We start from the raw sequence: 14,717 nt of genomic DNA, 5'->3' as shown, positions 1-14,717 counted from the left end.
CGCTCACAGACTGGGGGGTGGTCGTGGATGGTGGTGGATAGAGTTGGTTAGGGCATACACCACACGTTGCTGTAGTTCTTGTGCGACCAGGCGCTCCGCTATGCTAGTGAAGTTCTCTAGGCAATGATCAATCGCGTTCGCGATAGCTGTGATGATGCTGTGTCTAGTTTTGGCGGCCTCTTGGGCTGCCGTGATCTTCTCCGTAACCGCGCCCGTCACCAGTTGTCTCTTGTTAGCACTACCACCGAACGATATAGGTATAGGCGCTGCTTCGGCTTGCCTGTGTCTTTTTGTAGTGCGTAGGTTAGCTAGGCTAGGGGTATTTGGGTCCTCAGGGCGCGTGTGTGTCACTTCTGGAGGTCGAAGTGTCTGCCCTGGGGTACCTGGCACCGCCATCTCTCTGTCAGAGGGAGGGCTGGGCCCGATATGAGTTGTGAGTTGCCTTATTAGGCGCTTTAGGAGTGATTTCTAACAAAAATTTAATTGTTTTGAAGGGTACCATAAAATCACAAAGTTGGTGTTCGGTGTCTCTTGGTTGTGGAGTATTGTCGTGTTAAACAGTTCTGTCCCACTTCAAGATCGGAATGGAATTCCGATGGGAAGCATGCCGGGAACCCGGTCAGCTGCAGATTCTCTTCGGCCTTCTCGCCGGCTTAGGCACAACTGCCCAAGCAACGGTGTTCATGGCAAATAATTGTGAGACTATATTCATATGAATAGCTCGATTAAATGCCTGTATTACACAGTCTTTCTGGTATTGCTTCTGACTCATCTACAAATTCTTCCACTATAACTGCTTTTACAAGTTACCCGGCCAACCATGAGCTCCCAAATGGAAAACAAGCAATACATCCTTATAACTGGAGCTGGTGGTTTTATAGGTCAAGAGCTTGCCATATCCCTCCTCGCATCTTCTCCAACAATCTCGTCCTAGCCGATGTTTTTGAGCCGCCGTGCCCAGACGCATCCCGTGTTGTCACCTCCAAAGCCGACCTTACGCAATCTTCTGCTGTGGATTCTTTACTCTGCTCTCAGACATGGTCAGCATGTTATTTACTACACGGGATCATGTCTGGAGGCGCCGAAGCAAACTTTGATCTCGGCCTCATCGTCAACGTCGACTCGCACCGCTTGATCCTTGACTACCTCCGGCGAAATCAACCAGGTGTTATCGTCGTTTTTCCATCATCCCTCACCGTCTACGGACCCCCTGACCCTTCCAGTTCTTTTATATCAGAGAGGACGATTCCGATTCCGCAATCCTCGTACGGTGCGGAAAAGTTGATTGTAGAGACATTGATCAACGATTACTCGTGTCGCGGGTTAATCGATGGGCGGATATGTCGGCTTCCAACAGTCATTGTCAGACCCGGTGCCCCATCCGCGGTCGCGTCGAGTTTCGCGTCTGGTATTGTTCGGGAACCGCTGAAAGGGGAGTCGTCGGTGGTACCTGTAAGTATGGACCTCGAGATGTGGGTGTGTTCGCCGAAGACCGTCGTGCGCAATCTTGTTGCTATCAAGGATGTGTCTGCAGAGAATTTCAGCTCAAACCATGGAAGGACCGTCAATCTGCCTGGTCAGACGGTTAAGGGGGGCCAGATCCTCGATGCACTAATGGAGGTGGATGGCCGCGAGGCATTAGCGCTGGTGGAGGAAAAGCGGGATCTCAAGGTGGAGGCTATCGTTGCCAGCTGGCCAGCGAGATTCGATATTGCATTGGCGGAGTCATTGGGAATGAGCCGTGATATAAGTTTAACGGAGGAGGTGGAGAGGTTCGCGAAGAGTTTGAAAGGTTAAAGTGACGGCCATAAATCTATCCCATCCCGCCGAAATTGAAGTCAAAGTTTCCAAAGTCGGATAAGAGAAATTGTGAAGTCTCTAAACCAAACTCTCCTTCGAAGCCGGTGCCAGCAAGGTTATTTGCATACGTAGTACCCGTGTTGTTAGTATTGAATGGTGTTGCCGTATTGCCGATACCATGTGACAGCCCAACCTGCGGGTCACCATTGGGGGAGGGGTTTTGCATTTGCAATACAGAAGGACTTTGAATCTTGGATGCTGCCATCCTTTCAAGGCCATCGGCCATCAAGTGGACTAAGTGGTATTTGCCGGTAGATGTCGATCGGAACTGTTGGACCACTCTGGTAATTAAGTCGAGAACAAAGCCGTCGTCAATGTATTGACCCGAATGCTGCGCGGCCACTTTGAGTAAGAGTACACAAGCAAAAGCAATCATGGAGTGTATATAGTGGGGAATCCCAACAAGACTTTCCCTTACATCTGGATCACCAAGTATAAGCTCAATGATAGCCGTGGACGCGGAGACGGCAGCCAGTGCACTTTCCCGGAAGTATGTTGGGACAGCGGCACCTTTGAGACCTCGAAATACATGAGAATGTAGATAAAGCTTTGCGAAATGATGGTGCAGTATAACCCCTTTGCTGGGAAACTCCCCAATGCGCTCATGAAGTTCTTTGCGTATTAGTACAATTCAATAATATGATGTAACTTGAACCTACTCATCAACTCCGTCGTCCAAAACCCCATCCACTGATCGATGCGCTTGCCGAAACTCGCCAACTGCGACACAAACACCCTAGGGACTGGCTCCCCAGTATCAGGTCCAAAAAGGTCTCGAATATTGCTCATAATGATCAACAAAGCCATCTGGCTAATCATGCGTCTATCAGAATCAGTGACCACGGGTGACTTCAAGAGCTCTTCCCATTCCAGGATCGATACATCTTCACGAATAATGCTCTGGCGGCCATACAGCACAGACAGGTGATGATCACAGATGTATAGTATATACCATATCCGCATACAGTCCATGGCGTCTTCGTTATTCTTTTGGATAACCAGCTGGTAGTTTCGATGCAGGTTAATCTCTGTGGCTCGGCGAATAGCACATCCGGAAAGGGTCCAAGAGATGTCGTGGAGCCAGTACGCACCAACACACATGGCACGCATACAGTCTCGATTGATGCGGTGCTCGAACATGGATGCCGCCACTAGACGACGAAACTCCCTATTGCAAGGTCCATACAGATGATTATCGGCAGGATCATGAAGTGCGGCAACAGTGCATATAGCAGCAGTTAAGATAGGAGAGCCGCGTCGCATGCTTTCAAGATCCCGATAATTCCCACCGCCGAGCAAGTATATGAACTTGTCAATACGTTGGAGATAAATCTTTACAAGACGTTGGGCATCTTCAGCGCCTATGATGCCCTTTGAGATAAAGTCGTTGATGGGCTGGTTTGGGGGGTGTGCCAGGGACGGGACGGATGCGTCAGGTATATCATCGGAACGTAGAGCCCTCAGCCGAGTGATTTGATATAGTGATTCTATGGGAACGTGAAGCGCGTCGTCTCCTGGAGATAGCTGAGGCGAATTATCACATGAAGGCCCGGGGTCGTCACGTTCAGTCATGTTTTGGGGTGATTCATCCTGCTGAGCAGTGACTTCCGATTGAAGAGGAGGAAGAGGAGGAAGAGACAACTGTGATAGGACTTGCTGCAATGCAACATGTACGTGCTCGAGGTCGGCCGCCAGCGTGTGTCTCCATCTACGTGCAATTGTCAGTCTTAGCTGCAAATAAGCTGTCGTGTCATGTCGCACGCAACTACTATACGTACTGACCGCGCTCTTCAATCAGCGTTTGCAGGCTTTTGTTTAGCACGCATGCTAGATTCCGCTCCGTACATCGCTTGCACAGCGGTCCACGGTCATCAATTATGCACTTGATCTAGATTGTTGAGGATTGACTAGTCAGCTGATACCATCCGGACTTCTCTGCGGACTGAGTGGTTTGCCACGAGGTAGCCAAACCTTTTGTTTTCGACAAGCGGCGCACGCCTTTACTTTGCGAGAGATGGACGGTGCATGTATGTCAAGGGATGAGTCAGATGGTCTCGATTGTGGGGAACAATGTCCATCATTTGACTGAGACCATGGCCTTTTTGGTGGCATGTTTGCTCGTTTGCTTGGGATGGATAGACTGGCACGGAAATGCGAGGTGATCCATTTTCTCTAGTGTCCCCCTGACTTCCCACCTACGGACATCGGGCTGATGGTAATTCTCAAAGAGCGGGGTCCCCAATAAATTACCGAACTCACTAAATCGGGCGATGATCAGACAATCCATTATCAACTACATGACTACTGAGAGGCTTCGTTGCCGTACAGTAAATAATCAACCTGGGTTGCACGACGATACAGATAATGTCGTCGCACGTCTACCAAGTATCATCACAGCTTGTTGCGTACGCAGATCAGTTGACACAATTTGCTCAAACAATTAGTCAATTACCTATGCAACACTGTCATCGTCATCGTGAAAAACCGTAATACCCCAATTTGGCCTATTAAATCTCCTCCCTTCTGTCTTCGCCAACTTGTCCAACCTACTGACTTCATCCATTCCTAGCTCGAAAACCTTCAAATTCCCCTTAATTCTTTCAGCATTCACACTTTTAGGGATGACACTCCACCCGTGGCTCAAACCCCACGAAAGAAGCACTTGTGCAGGAATTGCCTTCCATTGCTCTGCAATCTCTATCACGTCTTTGTGCGTATGTAGCGTTGAACCTTTACCACCAAGCGGCCCGAACGCGGTTTGGTGTATATCGTGCTTCGTGCAAAAATCGTGAAGCTTGTTTTGAGGTAGCAGGGGGTGCAGCTCTGTTTGGTTAACTGCAGGAACCACTTTTGCTGTTTTAAGTAGTTTCTCGAGGTTGGCCGTGGAAAAGTTTGCCACGCCGATGGCTTTGACAAGACCAGTGGATAATAGCTTCTCCATCGCAGCCCATGTCTTCGAAAAGTCCCAGTCCAAGGCGTGCACCGTACGGTCTTCTTTGCCGAAATTAGGTTGTGAAGGATCGTTTGGCAGAAGAGAAACTGGCCAGTGCATAAGGTAAAGGTCAACGTAATCGAGTTGGAGGTCTTTCAAAGATTGGCGAAGAGCAGATTCAGCATTTGAATGTTGGGAGGACCATAATTTTGTAGTTATGAAGATTTCGGATCGAGATATTAAGGTTTCCTTGAACACTTCAGAGAGCGCTTGCCCAATCTCAGCCTCATTCCAATCTATACAGAGTTAGAAAATAATATGATGTGAAGTCACTCTTATGCTTACATAAATGAGCACAGTCCAAGTGTCTATATCCCGACTTTATGGCAATCTTAACTGCACTGCTAGCCTCACCTGGGGCTGCCTGCCATGTTCCGAACCCCTATATCAATTAATACATACTACAAGTGAGAGTTGATGTCTATTATCGTACCACACCGGGGATATTAGTGCCTGTATTCAGTTTGAAAGTCTTGGTGTAATTATTCATCGTGTCGCATGTGATTTGGAAGGTTCAAAGATCCTTATTTGCCTTGGTTTAGAGTGCCAAAGGCCTCTTTTCTACATTCGAAGATGACTAGTGTTTTTTAGGTTCCGAAGGGTCATCCTACGGTGAGAATGCCGGCTCCCGAATACCTAGTCTTCGAACAATTCGCTTGGCATCGTTTCATCGGACTAGTATGCGCTTTGTCGCATGGACCCACCCTGTAAACTCCACGACATGGCATTTCGGCAGACGGAAAGCTGGACTGGAGCATAGCATTGGAAGGGAAATATTGTTTTTACACTATATTGATGATTTACTTCCTTATGTACTGGGATAACCCTATATATAAATTTCATGTTTACAACAAATCTAAACTTTCTCAATCCGTACGGATTTTTCATCCTTCTTGTCATGAGCAACATCGCCAATGTCTCGACGAACCATTTCATCTTCCTTTGGATATGCCCTCTTCCACATAGACCAGATCGAAAATTGGAACAAGTCGTCCATAGACTCAATGGACCGACCCTTCATCTCCGGCATACAGAAGTAGACGAAATTAGCGCCGATGTAGGTCAGTACTGCGTACAAAAGGAACGTTCCCCATCCCAAATGCGTCATCATCGACGGAGTGGCTTTGGTAATGCCAAAATCAACAATCCAGTTAGTGAAGAAGCACAAGCTCATGCAGAAAGAGCGAATACGAGAAGGGAAGATCTCTGCAGCCACCACATAGCAAGCCACACTATGACCGAATGACCATCCAAAAGCGTAGATGTAAATCCAGACGATACCAAAAACACCGCCCACTTCGGTGCCACCGCCCACTTCTGGTTTCGCAAATCGGACGTAGAGCGCTATGTACAACATGGCAGTAGCCTGAAGGCATGCACCGATGATAAGAGGCAATCTTCGCCCGACGCGGTCAACAATGAAGACGACGTAAATGAGTACAGTAACAAGCTTGACAACACCATAGAGGCCAGTGGTGAACAAGGCTTGAGATCCCCCTCGTACGCCAATCATAGTGAAGATTTCCGGGGCAAAGTAGTTGAGTGAGTCGGTTCCCGTGAGTTTGTGGAAGAGGAACAGCATGATGGCGAGGAGAAAGCGACGCCTGTTGGATGGTACAAGCGCAACATCCTTGATCACTAGCCAATAGTTACGTCCGGCTGCGATCTCTTGCTCTAGGTCCACTTGTGCGCATGTTTCCATGTATTCTTGCTGAACATAAGGGTGGGATTCGGGGAGCTTCCGAAGCTTGACGAGATTGATAAGACCTTGCTCACACTTTCCACGCGCAATCAAGGCACGAGGCGTCTCTCCCACAAAGGGGAGCATCGCCACCATCTTCTATAAGTTAGTAATGGCACCACTGGTTGAGACTGGAGAGATGCATACAAATACTCCTGGGATAAGTTGAATGCCCAATGCTAACATCCATTGTGTGTTGTCTGTGGCATTGACATTTTTCCATTTGCTGACGCCAAAATTCGTCCAGAATGCTAGTGAAAGAGCAGTGGTGATCATTAGGTTGTAGAGACAAGTCATTGACCCACGAATCGCTCTGGGTGAGTTTTCCGCCAAAAATTGGGGTGCGCCAGCGGACATGCACCCAATTGCCACACCAGCAAGAAATCTGCCTGCGTAGAAAAGACCGAGATGGGGAACCTCTTGAAAGGCACAGCCTAGCAGATATAATAAGCCGTAGAGGATCATGGACCACTTGCGACCTAAGAAGTCGGCACATGGGGCAGATAGCAGAGCACCTGCAGCACCACCAGCAGCCACTTTTGACAGTTAGAATCAGAATTTGTGGGTTATGGGATGAAGTGGAACTTACTCAAAGACGCAATATTACCTTTGCGTGCATCCGCAGCATCTTCGCTTAGGTTGTCTAATTCAAAGGCATGCTTGAAAGTCGGTAAAGTTAGTACTCCTCCAATGTTTCCTTGATCAAAACCATAGGCACAGCCAGCCATGGCGAGGGTAGTTGCTAGAAACGCCAAACGGCCATTATAAATCTTTCATGGGTCACTCCGAGCCTGGGGCGAGACCCAAATGCTTGTACCCCCACCCATCTTGTACACAGAATCGAATCAAGAACTTGGAAGTGAGAAGACGTGTTTTGAATTGTGATTGATGGACAGCTGTGAGGAGCAGAATTCCATCTCCCACAAGCTGGCTCGTATGATATACCAAGATGGCACTAAAACACGGCCATATTTAGCTAGTTTGGTTGCTATGCTGGCCGATTTCTCCCCGCATTCGCATTTCCCCGCAATCCTTCGTGTGACCTTCTCTAAATCTCTCAGTGAGAAATCCGGGGGCAATTTCGGTACTAGAAAGACTAGGAAAAGATGTTCGGAACCCTTTCCGGATCGGCTTAACCCACAAGAGTAATACCGACGTGATCTTATGAAGCCTGTGGAAGCGCACGCTCACTGGTTCTTAGTGTGAACAAGCTTACTTGGCAAGCTTATATCAAGTTCGCTTTTCTTTTAGGAGCTATATACTCGGCTTGCTTTCAACAGTTCATCGTTTGAAGTAGCAACAAGGATTTTTACCATATCTTTAAAATGCTAGACTTCAACGCCGAGCTGAACGTCCAATCGAACAAGCCTCTCTTCGCTTCAAACTATATTCCGGCATCCACAGTACAAGTTCACGCCTCCAATCTATTGCAGCTACCAAATGGCGACCTGTTATGCGCATGGTTTGGAGGTTCTCAAGAAGGACTCTCTGATATTTGCATCCATCTTTCGCGACTGAAGAAGGGTTCACGGGTATGGTCGACGCCACAAAAGATCTCGGACGATTCAGAGCGTAGTGAACAGAATCCAGTGTTATTTCTCGTTCCTGGAACAACAACTCTTTGGGTAATGTACACGGCGCAGCCGGCTGTAAACCAAGACAAAGCCATTGTGCGATACCGTGTGTCATCGGATGGGGGCCAAACATGGAGTCTGGCGCAAAATCTTTTCGATGATGAAGGGCTCTTCATCAGACAGCCAGTCACTTTTCTGGAAGATGGCACCTGGGTGCTCCCAGCGTGGTACTGTCGCAATCCTCCTGGCTTTTGCTGGGTCGGCTCAGATGACATCTCCGTTGTGAAATACACGAGAGATGGCGGAAAAACTTGGCAAGAGAAGGAAGTTCCCAACTCTATAGGGGCTGTACATATGAACATCAAAGCGCTTCTTGATGGCTCGTACATTGCTTTCTATCGCTCGCGGTGGGCAGACAATATCTACATGTCGACATCTACCAACTGCATCGATTGGACGGAGCCTAAGCCTACACCCCTTCCGAATCCAAACTCTGGTATCTGTTTCGAGGTTTAATCCGATGGTCGTCTCATCATGATTTACAACGACTCTCAGTTTGAGGAAGGCCAAGCGAAGCGCGAGGGCCTTTACGACGACATCACTCCCGAAGATGATAAACGCATCAACCAGCGTGGTTCGACCAGGGATGCTGTATGGGGAGTACCTCGCAAGATGATGACCGTGGGTGTGAGCAGTGATGGAGGTAGGACGTGGAAGAGTAAGACCTTACAAGTAGGCGATGGATTTTGCATGACGAACAACTCGCGAACAAAAGAGAATAGAGAACTCAGTTATCCCAGCATCTGGGTGGAGAGGAACGCTAATGATGTCGTGAATGTTGCATTTACTTTTTGGAGACAGCGGATCAAGTTCATTCGGTTCGACGTTGACTGGGTAAACAGCTAGAACGCTACATTTTTATACATAGATATAATGTCGGAACTAGCACCAAAATTCAAATTCACATATGACCAGACTCATCAATTACAAAGCATTATATATCAGAGTTGTTTGATAAACTGCATTAAAGAAACAGACCTCTGGTCAAATGACATCGTAGTGATGTAAATGGTCTACGGCCTCTGGTATTGTTATTTTTCTCTAATGTCAAGATGGCACAGATGCTTTTGTACTTCTAGTGGAGGTAGGTACCTGGGTATGGTCATTTTCATCCATTCATCTCACTCGCCAGAAAATGCAATTGCACTTTGCCTGGGAGTTGTTTTGCGCATATGAAGACTTTATCAGAAAGTATTAACCAACACTATCGATAACTAGCACAAATGACTTCTTGAAGTGAGAGACAGATACCATTGTAAAGCATCACACTTTTATCAGTTTCTTACATCCTTTGGAATGCAATTTGTTGTGTTTTTGGCGGTGTTTTTGGTTGGTGTTGCATCGTGCGCTGTGTGCACTATGTGGACTGTTTTGGTGGGGTAACAGTATCCGGCTATTTAGCTGCGCCGAGAGGCACGTAATGCACCGTGCAGAGTGTGCAACTGGCAATAAGAGGTGTTCCTGTTTTTAGATGTTGAGATCGTCATTCGGGGAGAAGTCCGTTGTGGAGCTAGGTACAGCATGGATAGGCTGCCCGACGCTGAGAACACCGAAGAACGCACCCTTCGGACCAGCATGGAGAATCCATCTTCTCCCCGAATGCGGGTTTTATTGAAAAAGCGCGCCAAAAGAGGACAAAGTGGCGCAGATAAGGTGAAAGATCAAGAGTCTCGTTTCCGATGGGTACACATTGAGCAAAGTTCCAACTACCAAAACCTCTTTGTCCTTGACGTTTCTGTCTTAAGTTTCTTTATACAGGTTTCTTTGATCTTGGGGAATAGTCAAAACAGTATGGGGAATCCTTGTCTGTCATTTGAGGACGTGAGAGCGCACAACAGTCGCGAAAGCTGTTGGGTTGTCATCAAGAATCAAGTCTGGAATGTGACCGATTTCCTCACTTCGCATCCTGGAGGAGCAGATAGTAAGCTGTTGACTTCAATTTCCGCACATGTTGTGTAAGATCTCATTAACAATTCGTAGCTATTCTCAGGTATGCAGGCCAAGATGCGACTGAAATCTACAACGAAATCCACGCCCCGGGGATGCTCGAGGAAACACTAGCGCAAGAGAAATACATCGGCGATATCCTCCCGTCAAGCGAAAACCTGCGTGAAGGCACAGTAGAAGAAATGTCAAATGCCAAATCTAAACCTCAGCCCACAATGCTTACTCGGCCTGAATCTATCGACGCACTTGCACAGATACCCTTCATTTACGAGAAACTGAATCTCCACTCGGTCATTTCTGCCGCCGATTTCCAGGAAGTTGCCCGCCATACATTGACGCCCAAAGCGTGGGCATTTTACTCCAGCGCTGCAACAGATCTTTTTACACATAGGATGAACAAAGAGGTGACAAGACGAATCATGTTCCGACCGCGTATCCTCCGCGATGTCAAGACTGTTTCCATCAAACGCAACGTCTTGGGGTGCGAGTCGTCAGCACCATTCTTCATATCACCCGCAGCTATGGCGAGAATGGCACATCCAGACGGTGAGCTTGCTTTGGCCAGAGGTGCTGCAAATGAGGGAATCGTGCAATGCATAAGTAGCAACGCGAGTTATCCTCTTGCTTCCATTGTCAAGGCAGGCAAAGAAGGGCAAACATTCTGGTTACAGCTATACGTCAACTCTGAGCGAGTGAAAACTGAGGAGTTATTGCGTAAAGCGGCTTCTGTTGGCATTAAGGGCATATTCGTTACCGTTGATGCTCCAGTCCCAGGTAAGCGCGAAGCAGATGAACGCATAGCCGCCGAAAGTATCGCGAGCGCTATTTCTGGTGCGGTTGCAAGTAATGACAAAAAGGGCGGTGGTATGGGCCGGTTGATGGCAGCCTATGTAGAGAAGAGTCTAGTTTGGGAAGATATTGCATGGATTAAGCGGGTTTCCGGCTTGCCTGTAGTCCTTAAGGGCGTGCAAAGCGCTGCAGATACGATCATGGCCGTGCAATTTGGAGCAGACGGTGTCTTCCTTAGCAATCATGGCGGTCGATCGTTGGACGGGTAAGTAACCGATCTGCCAAACTTTCTAACTTCAAACTAAGACATTATCAGAGCTCAGCCAAGTATTCTGGTATTGTTAGAACTTCATCGCATCTGCCCAGATGTGTTTGACAACCTCCATGTTTATATCGATGGCGGATTTGAACGCGGCTCAGATATCCTCAAGGCGATTGCTCTAGGTGCAACCGCTGTCGGAGTGGGTCGCCCGTATCTTTATTCATTGACATATGGTGCAGAAGGTGTTAAACATCTGACGCAAAGTAAGTTGATGTATCCTTTAATTTCCCAAGAACTTATTCTCAAAATGTGACACAGTCCTTAAAGATGAACTCGAGACATCCATGCGCTTATGTGGTCTCACGGATATTAACCAAGCACATCCTGGCCTAGTGAACACACGGGAAATCGATCACTTGGTTGAATCACGGTTGGATCAGCATCCATACATCCGATGGAAACCTAAAGCTGTGCTGTAGTTTCTTTGTCCAGATCAACCCCAATTGTAGCTACGTGCCTTGGCCAAACGTTTTGCAAGTACTGTAGGCTATGTGTGTATATAAGTTTGTGCATAGAGGGTAGCTCAAACCCTCTCAACCAAAGTATGTCGAAATCATTTCTTATCTGCTTTTCTAGCGCTCAAATCCTTAAAAGCATGAATGAATCGACAGTTTTCTGCTCTCATCTTTGTCCATTTTACACTCGGTAACAACATAGCTCCTGTGATACGATGCACAGTTTGCGATTTGTATGAGTAAATACAACGAGTGGTTTGGGAACAACACATTGCTTTTGTTCTCTATCGTCTTTTGGGAGTAACGGTAAGAAACTGCATCGTTGCATTTCTCCAGACATTGGAGAAACCACCAGATACCTCCGCGCATTATACCTCTATCGCTGGTACGTTCTACTTAGCTGTACAAGTTCCCACGTTTCACTCACAAGCAGAAATCATTGATCTAATCTAGGTTTCTTCTCGGCAAAGCCGTTTTTCATTAGGTTACGCGTAAGCTCTGACTAAAGTCACTATGGCAGCGTCATGATATGGGATAACTTATTACTATTATCGAACTATCAACAATGGAAGGAGAGAATGGTTCTGCCATTTTGTACTTAGTTGGTCCAAACCTCAGGAGCACTAAAGGTAATAGTGGCGTTCGCTAACTTGGTGGCGATGTTCAGACGTGGAACACCTGGCCAGAAATTCGGAAAGTACTCATCGCCCACCGCATTTGTGTCCTGTCCCTTCTGCACGTCGCCATCTCCCTGATCTAAATCAATGGTTCCCAATGTAGCGCTTTTAGTTACTTGATTTGGCATGGTGGCTGCCCATTGTTTTGTCCCCGGAAGCTCGTCGTAAGTACCGTTACCAGCGGGCAAGGGCGGTTGGGCTAGTAATGTATCAACACCCAGAAGATTGTATAGATCAGTGCTGAATGGTATGCCAGGTAACAGGCTCGGCTTGAATGTGGCCTGAAACCAGGGTTTCTCTGCTGGTTTGGATTCGAAAGGGTCACCAGTGGTATCGTGTGGATAAATTTTGACCGATGTTTTGCCATCACTTCCTTCGACCCAGTCAAATTTGGCTAGGTGCTTTGGAATGTTCCAATCTGTCGGTGTATTAGTGGAAATTTCTGTTGTCTAGGATGCGTGTACACGGTCAAGTGACTAGGATATGTAATAAACGTACTCATTCTCCCGTTCCAATTCGTATACTTTTGGCTAACATAGATCCTACTGACTCTGAGGTTCTTCCTCTCCTCTAATTTTCCACTAGGGCTTGTATGGTTGTATTTGAAGAAACCCGGAACGATCAGGAGCTCGTCATACGGACCAACAGGGCTATCCGTGTACCGGATAATCTGTATCTGGCCAAGTATGCCAACATATTCACCCTCTACGGCTGACGCGTACTGCCGTTCGAGTGGTGCGAACGCCTTAGTCGGTAGCTTGGTTGAAAGGGGAATATAGGTGATAGAATAGACGGTACCCTTCAAAGTCCAGGGTGCAGGCGCAAGCTCGATTGGGGCTGTTGAGTTGTTATCCCACTGGGCTGTAGACAGCACAGCGAGTTTCAAGAGCAGACATGCAATGCCGAACCTCATGTTCGCGACTGGTATAGGAAGCGCAAAAGAATTGCCAACAACCGAACAGTAGGACCAGTTATGGGGCGGTGTAAGTTTGGATCATGAATTGAGTGAATATACTCGAGGCATTTACATACAAATCTCTGAGAGTGCCCAGGATATTAAGCGCTATTGATATCTGCCCTTGAAGTATCCACCATAACCGAACGCCTGATTCATTTCCTGTATCCTCGTTATATTTTAGGTTCACGTTGCGTAAACTAACAAGTGGTTCTAACGGATGTATCCCATACGTTGAGACGGTGCCAAGTGCGACCAGGCTTCATTCGGCAAGCAAAAGCGTTTTAATACTTACTGCACTTGCCCTGAACACCAATGAAAATTTGGGCTGTGGGTAAATAGAGATGTTTTGGCTGACCCGGCGTCATCCCAGATAAAAGCTATGTAGTTGACCTAGATCAGATTCCTTTCTCAAAAGCGGTATGTTTCTGACGATCGCTATTTAAAAATGCGGGGTACATGAATCCATCGAAGCCCCATTGGAGGCCTTTCGACCGAGGATCGAAGCTATACGTACTTACGTGCGTATCTTTGTTCTTTCTTGTGATACCTCGGCTCTCATCCAACCGATGAAAGCTGGAAAATAACGGCCTCTCCTAGTACTGCAAATTATCAAAAAATACACCTAAATCGCTACTTACTTGCCTGTTCGGTAGCTATAGCTCTAGTAAGTAGGTATGGATTAATGTGTAGACATCGAACTGTAGGAAAATTCAAGTATATTTATGGAATAAAAGAGGTTTATATATAGAAATAGGTATACTGTAATTAGTCGCTACAGCATCATGAATAGCTAGTCTTAGGAGGTAACAGTTTCTAGTCTCAATTTTCTAAGTTTGGTAGTTGCATAAGAGCTCCATACTAAGGCCTTGTAACGGCGCAGGCAAGACTACTCGGATCAGTATCGGCGGTAGTGTCACTCAGAGGCATATGGGAGTGCGTGGGACATCAAACGAGCCTTGATTCGAATAGACACCTATAGGCCTTGTACGAAAGGATATCAAAAGTCTACAGAGCTAGCTACAGGGAGTGTCTCCTTATATACTTATCTTAGTCGGATCCGAATCGGATCCGACCTCACAACGAGTGGTTGATGAAGAGGGCGGCGAGTACTACCTCCGATCCGGCTCTGGGATTGGTCCGATACATGGCGAAGTTGTAACATCGTTACACTACCCCCCTCTTAGTAGACAGCTAGTCCCATAGCTGTAAGACTGTTCTTATGCCTCTCTATTGCAGTTCCTCCACGCCAGCGCGAGAGACTGTTTCGGGTGACTTTCGGCTTATTCTATACCCACTTTTCTTTTCTTTCCCTACACTCGATCATCCTGCAGCAAAGTCATAT

The 14,717-nt window shown here is 47.2% G+C and overlaps 7 protein-coding genes across 7 annotated transcripts; 3 read left to right on the top strand and 4 right to left on the bottom strand.

Moving 5' to 3' along the window:
* Positions 1-832: 832 nt before the first annotated feature.
* COCSADRAFT_201228 (uncharacterized protein) lies at positions 833-1,827 on the top strand (the record flags this gene model as incomplete). Its single annotated transcript, XM_007703758.1, has 2 exons — positions 833-881; positions 935-1,827. 2 exons carry the CDS (start codon positions 833-835, stop codon positions 1,795-1,797), a joined length of 912 nt encoding a protein of 303 aa, XP_007701948.1. The 3' UTR covers positions 1,798-1,827.
* COCSADRAFT_93815 (uncharacterized protein) lies at positions 1,814-3,972 on the bottom strand (the record flags this gene model as incomplete). The annotated part of the gene is made up of 4 exons (XM_007703757.1): positions 1,814-2,472; positions 2,520-3,568; positions 3,639-3,748; positions 3,832-3,972. The coding sequence occupies 4 exons, from the start codon at positions 3,970-3,972 to the stop codon at positions 1,814-1,816; spliced, it is 1,959 nt and encodes a 652-aa protein (XP_007701947.1).
* Positions 3,973-4,312: 340 nt separating this feature from the next.
* On the bottom strand, positions 4,313-5,342 carry COCSADRAFT_28095 (uncharacterized protein; the record flags this gene model as incomplete). The annotated part of the gene is made up of 3 exons (XM_007703366.1): positions 4,313-5,088; positions 5,138-5,234; positions 5,286-5,342. The coding sequence occupies 3 exons, from the start codon at positions 5,340-5,342 to the stop codon at positions 4,313-4,315; spliced, it is 930 nt and encodes a 309-aa protein (XP_007701556.1).
* Positions 5,343-5,708: 366 nt separating this feature from the next.
* COCSADRAFT_162188 (uncharacterized protein) lies at positions 5,709-7,321 on the bottom strand (the record flags this gene model as incomplete). Its single annotated transcript, XM_007703756.1, has 3 exons — positions 5,709-6,689; positions 6,741-7,129; positions 7,183-7,321. The coding sequence occupies 3 exons, from the start codon at positions 7,319-7,321 to the stop codon at positions 5,709-5,711; spliced, it is 1,509 nt and encodes a 502-aa protein (XP_007701946.1).
* A 597-nt stretch (positions 7,322-7,918) lies between these two features.
* Positions 7,919-9,139, top strand: COCSADRAFT_342943 (glycoside hydrolase family 33 protein; the record flags this gene model as incomplete). Its single annotated transcript, XM_007703755.1, has 2 exons — positions 7,919-8,677; positions 8,723-9,139. 2 exons carry the CDS (start codon positions 7,919-7,921, stop codon positions 9,071-9,073), a joined length of 1,110 nt encoding a protein of 369 aa, XP_007701945.1. The 3' UTR covers positions 9,074-9,139.
* Positions 9,140-10,018: 879 nt separating this feature from the next.
* Positions 10,019-11,704, top strand: COCSADRAFT_94036 (uncharacterized protein; the record flags this gene model as incomplete). The annotated part of the gene is made up of 4 exons (XM_007703754.1): positions 10,019-10,148; positions 10,208-11,228; positions 11,280-11,488; positions 11,544-11,704. The coding sequence occupies 4 exons, from the start codon at positions 10,019-10,021 to the stop codon at positions 11,702-11,704; spliced, it is 1,521 nt and encodes a 506-aa protein (XP_007701944.1).
* Positions 11,705-12,271: 567 nt separating this feature from the next.
* On the bottom strand, positions 12,272-13,407 carry COCSADRAFT_146559 (uncharacterized protein). Its single transcript, XM_007703753.1, has 2 exons — positions 12,916-13,407; positions 12,272-12,835 (listed from the first exon to the last, which is right to left on the bottom strand). The coding sequence occupies exons 1-2, from the start codon at positions 13,328-13,330 to the stop codon at positions 12,339-12,341; spliced, it is 912 nt and encodes a 303-aa protein (XP_007701943.1). The 5' UTR covers positions 13,331-13,407; the 3' UTR covers positions 12,272-12,338.
* Between the last annotated feature and the right edge of the window lie 1,310 nt (positions 13,408-14,717).

This window comes from Bipolaris sorokiniana (genome assembly GCF_000338995.1).
Source record: "Bipolaris sorokiniana ND90Pr unplaced genomic scaffold COCSAscaffold_10, whole genome shotgun sequence".
NCBI lineage: Eukaryota > Fungi > Ascomycota > Dothideomycetes > Pleosporales > Pleosporaceae > Bipolaris > Bipolaris sorokiniana.
Note: the sequence above shows the minus strand (reverse complement) of the source record. Positions and strands in the feature narration are given on the sequence as shown.

Bases quoted from the DNA above. Each gene is read 5' to 3' on its own strand.
- COCSADRAFT_146559 (XM_007703753.1), bottom strand. From the start codon at position 13,330: ATGAGGTTCGGCATTGCATGTCTGCTCTTGAAACTCGCTGTGCTGTCT. The intron at 12,836-12,915 runs GTACGTTTATTA...ATACACCGACAG, and splicing joins GAATTGGAACGGGAGAATGA to ATTGGAACATTCCAAAGCAC.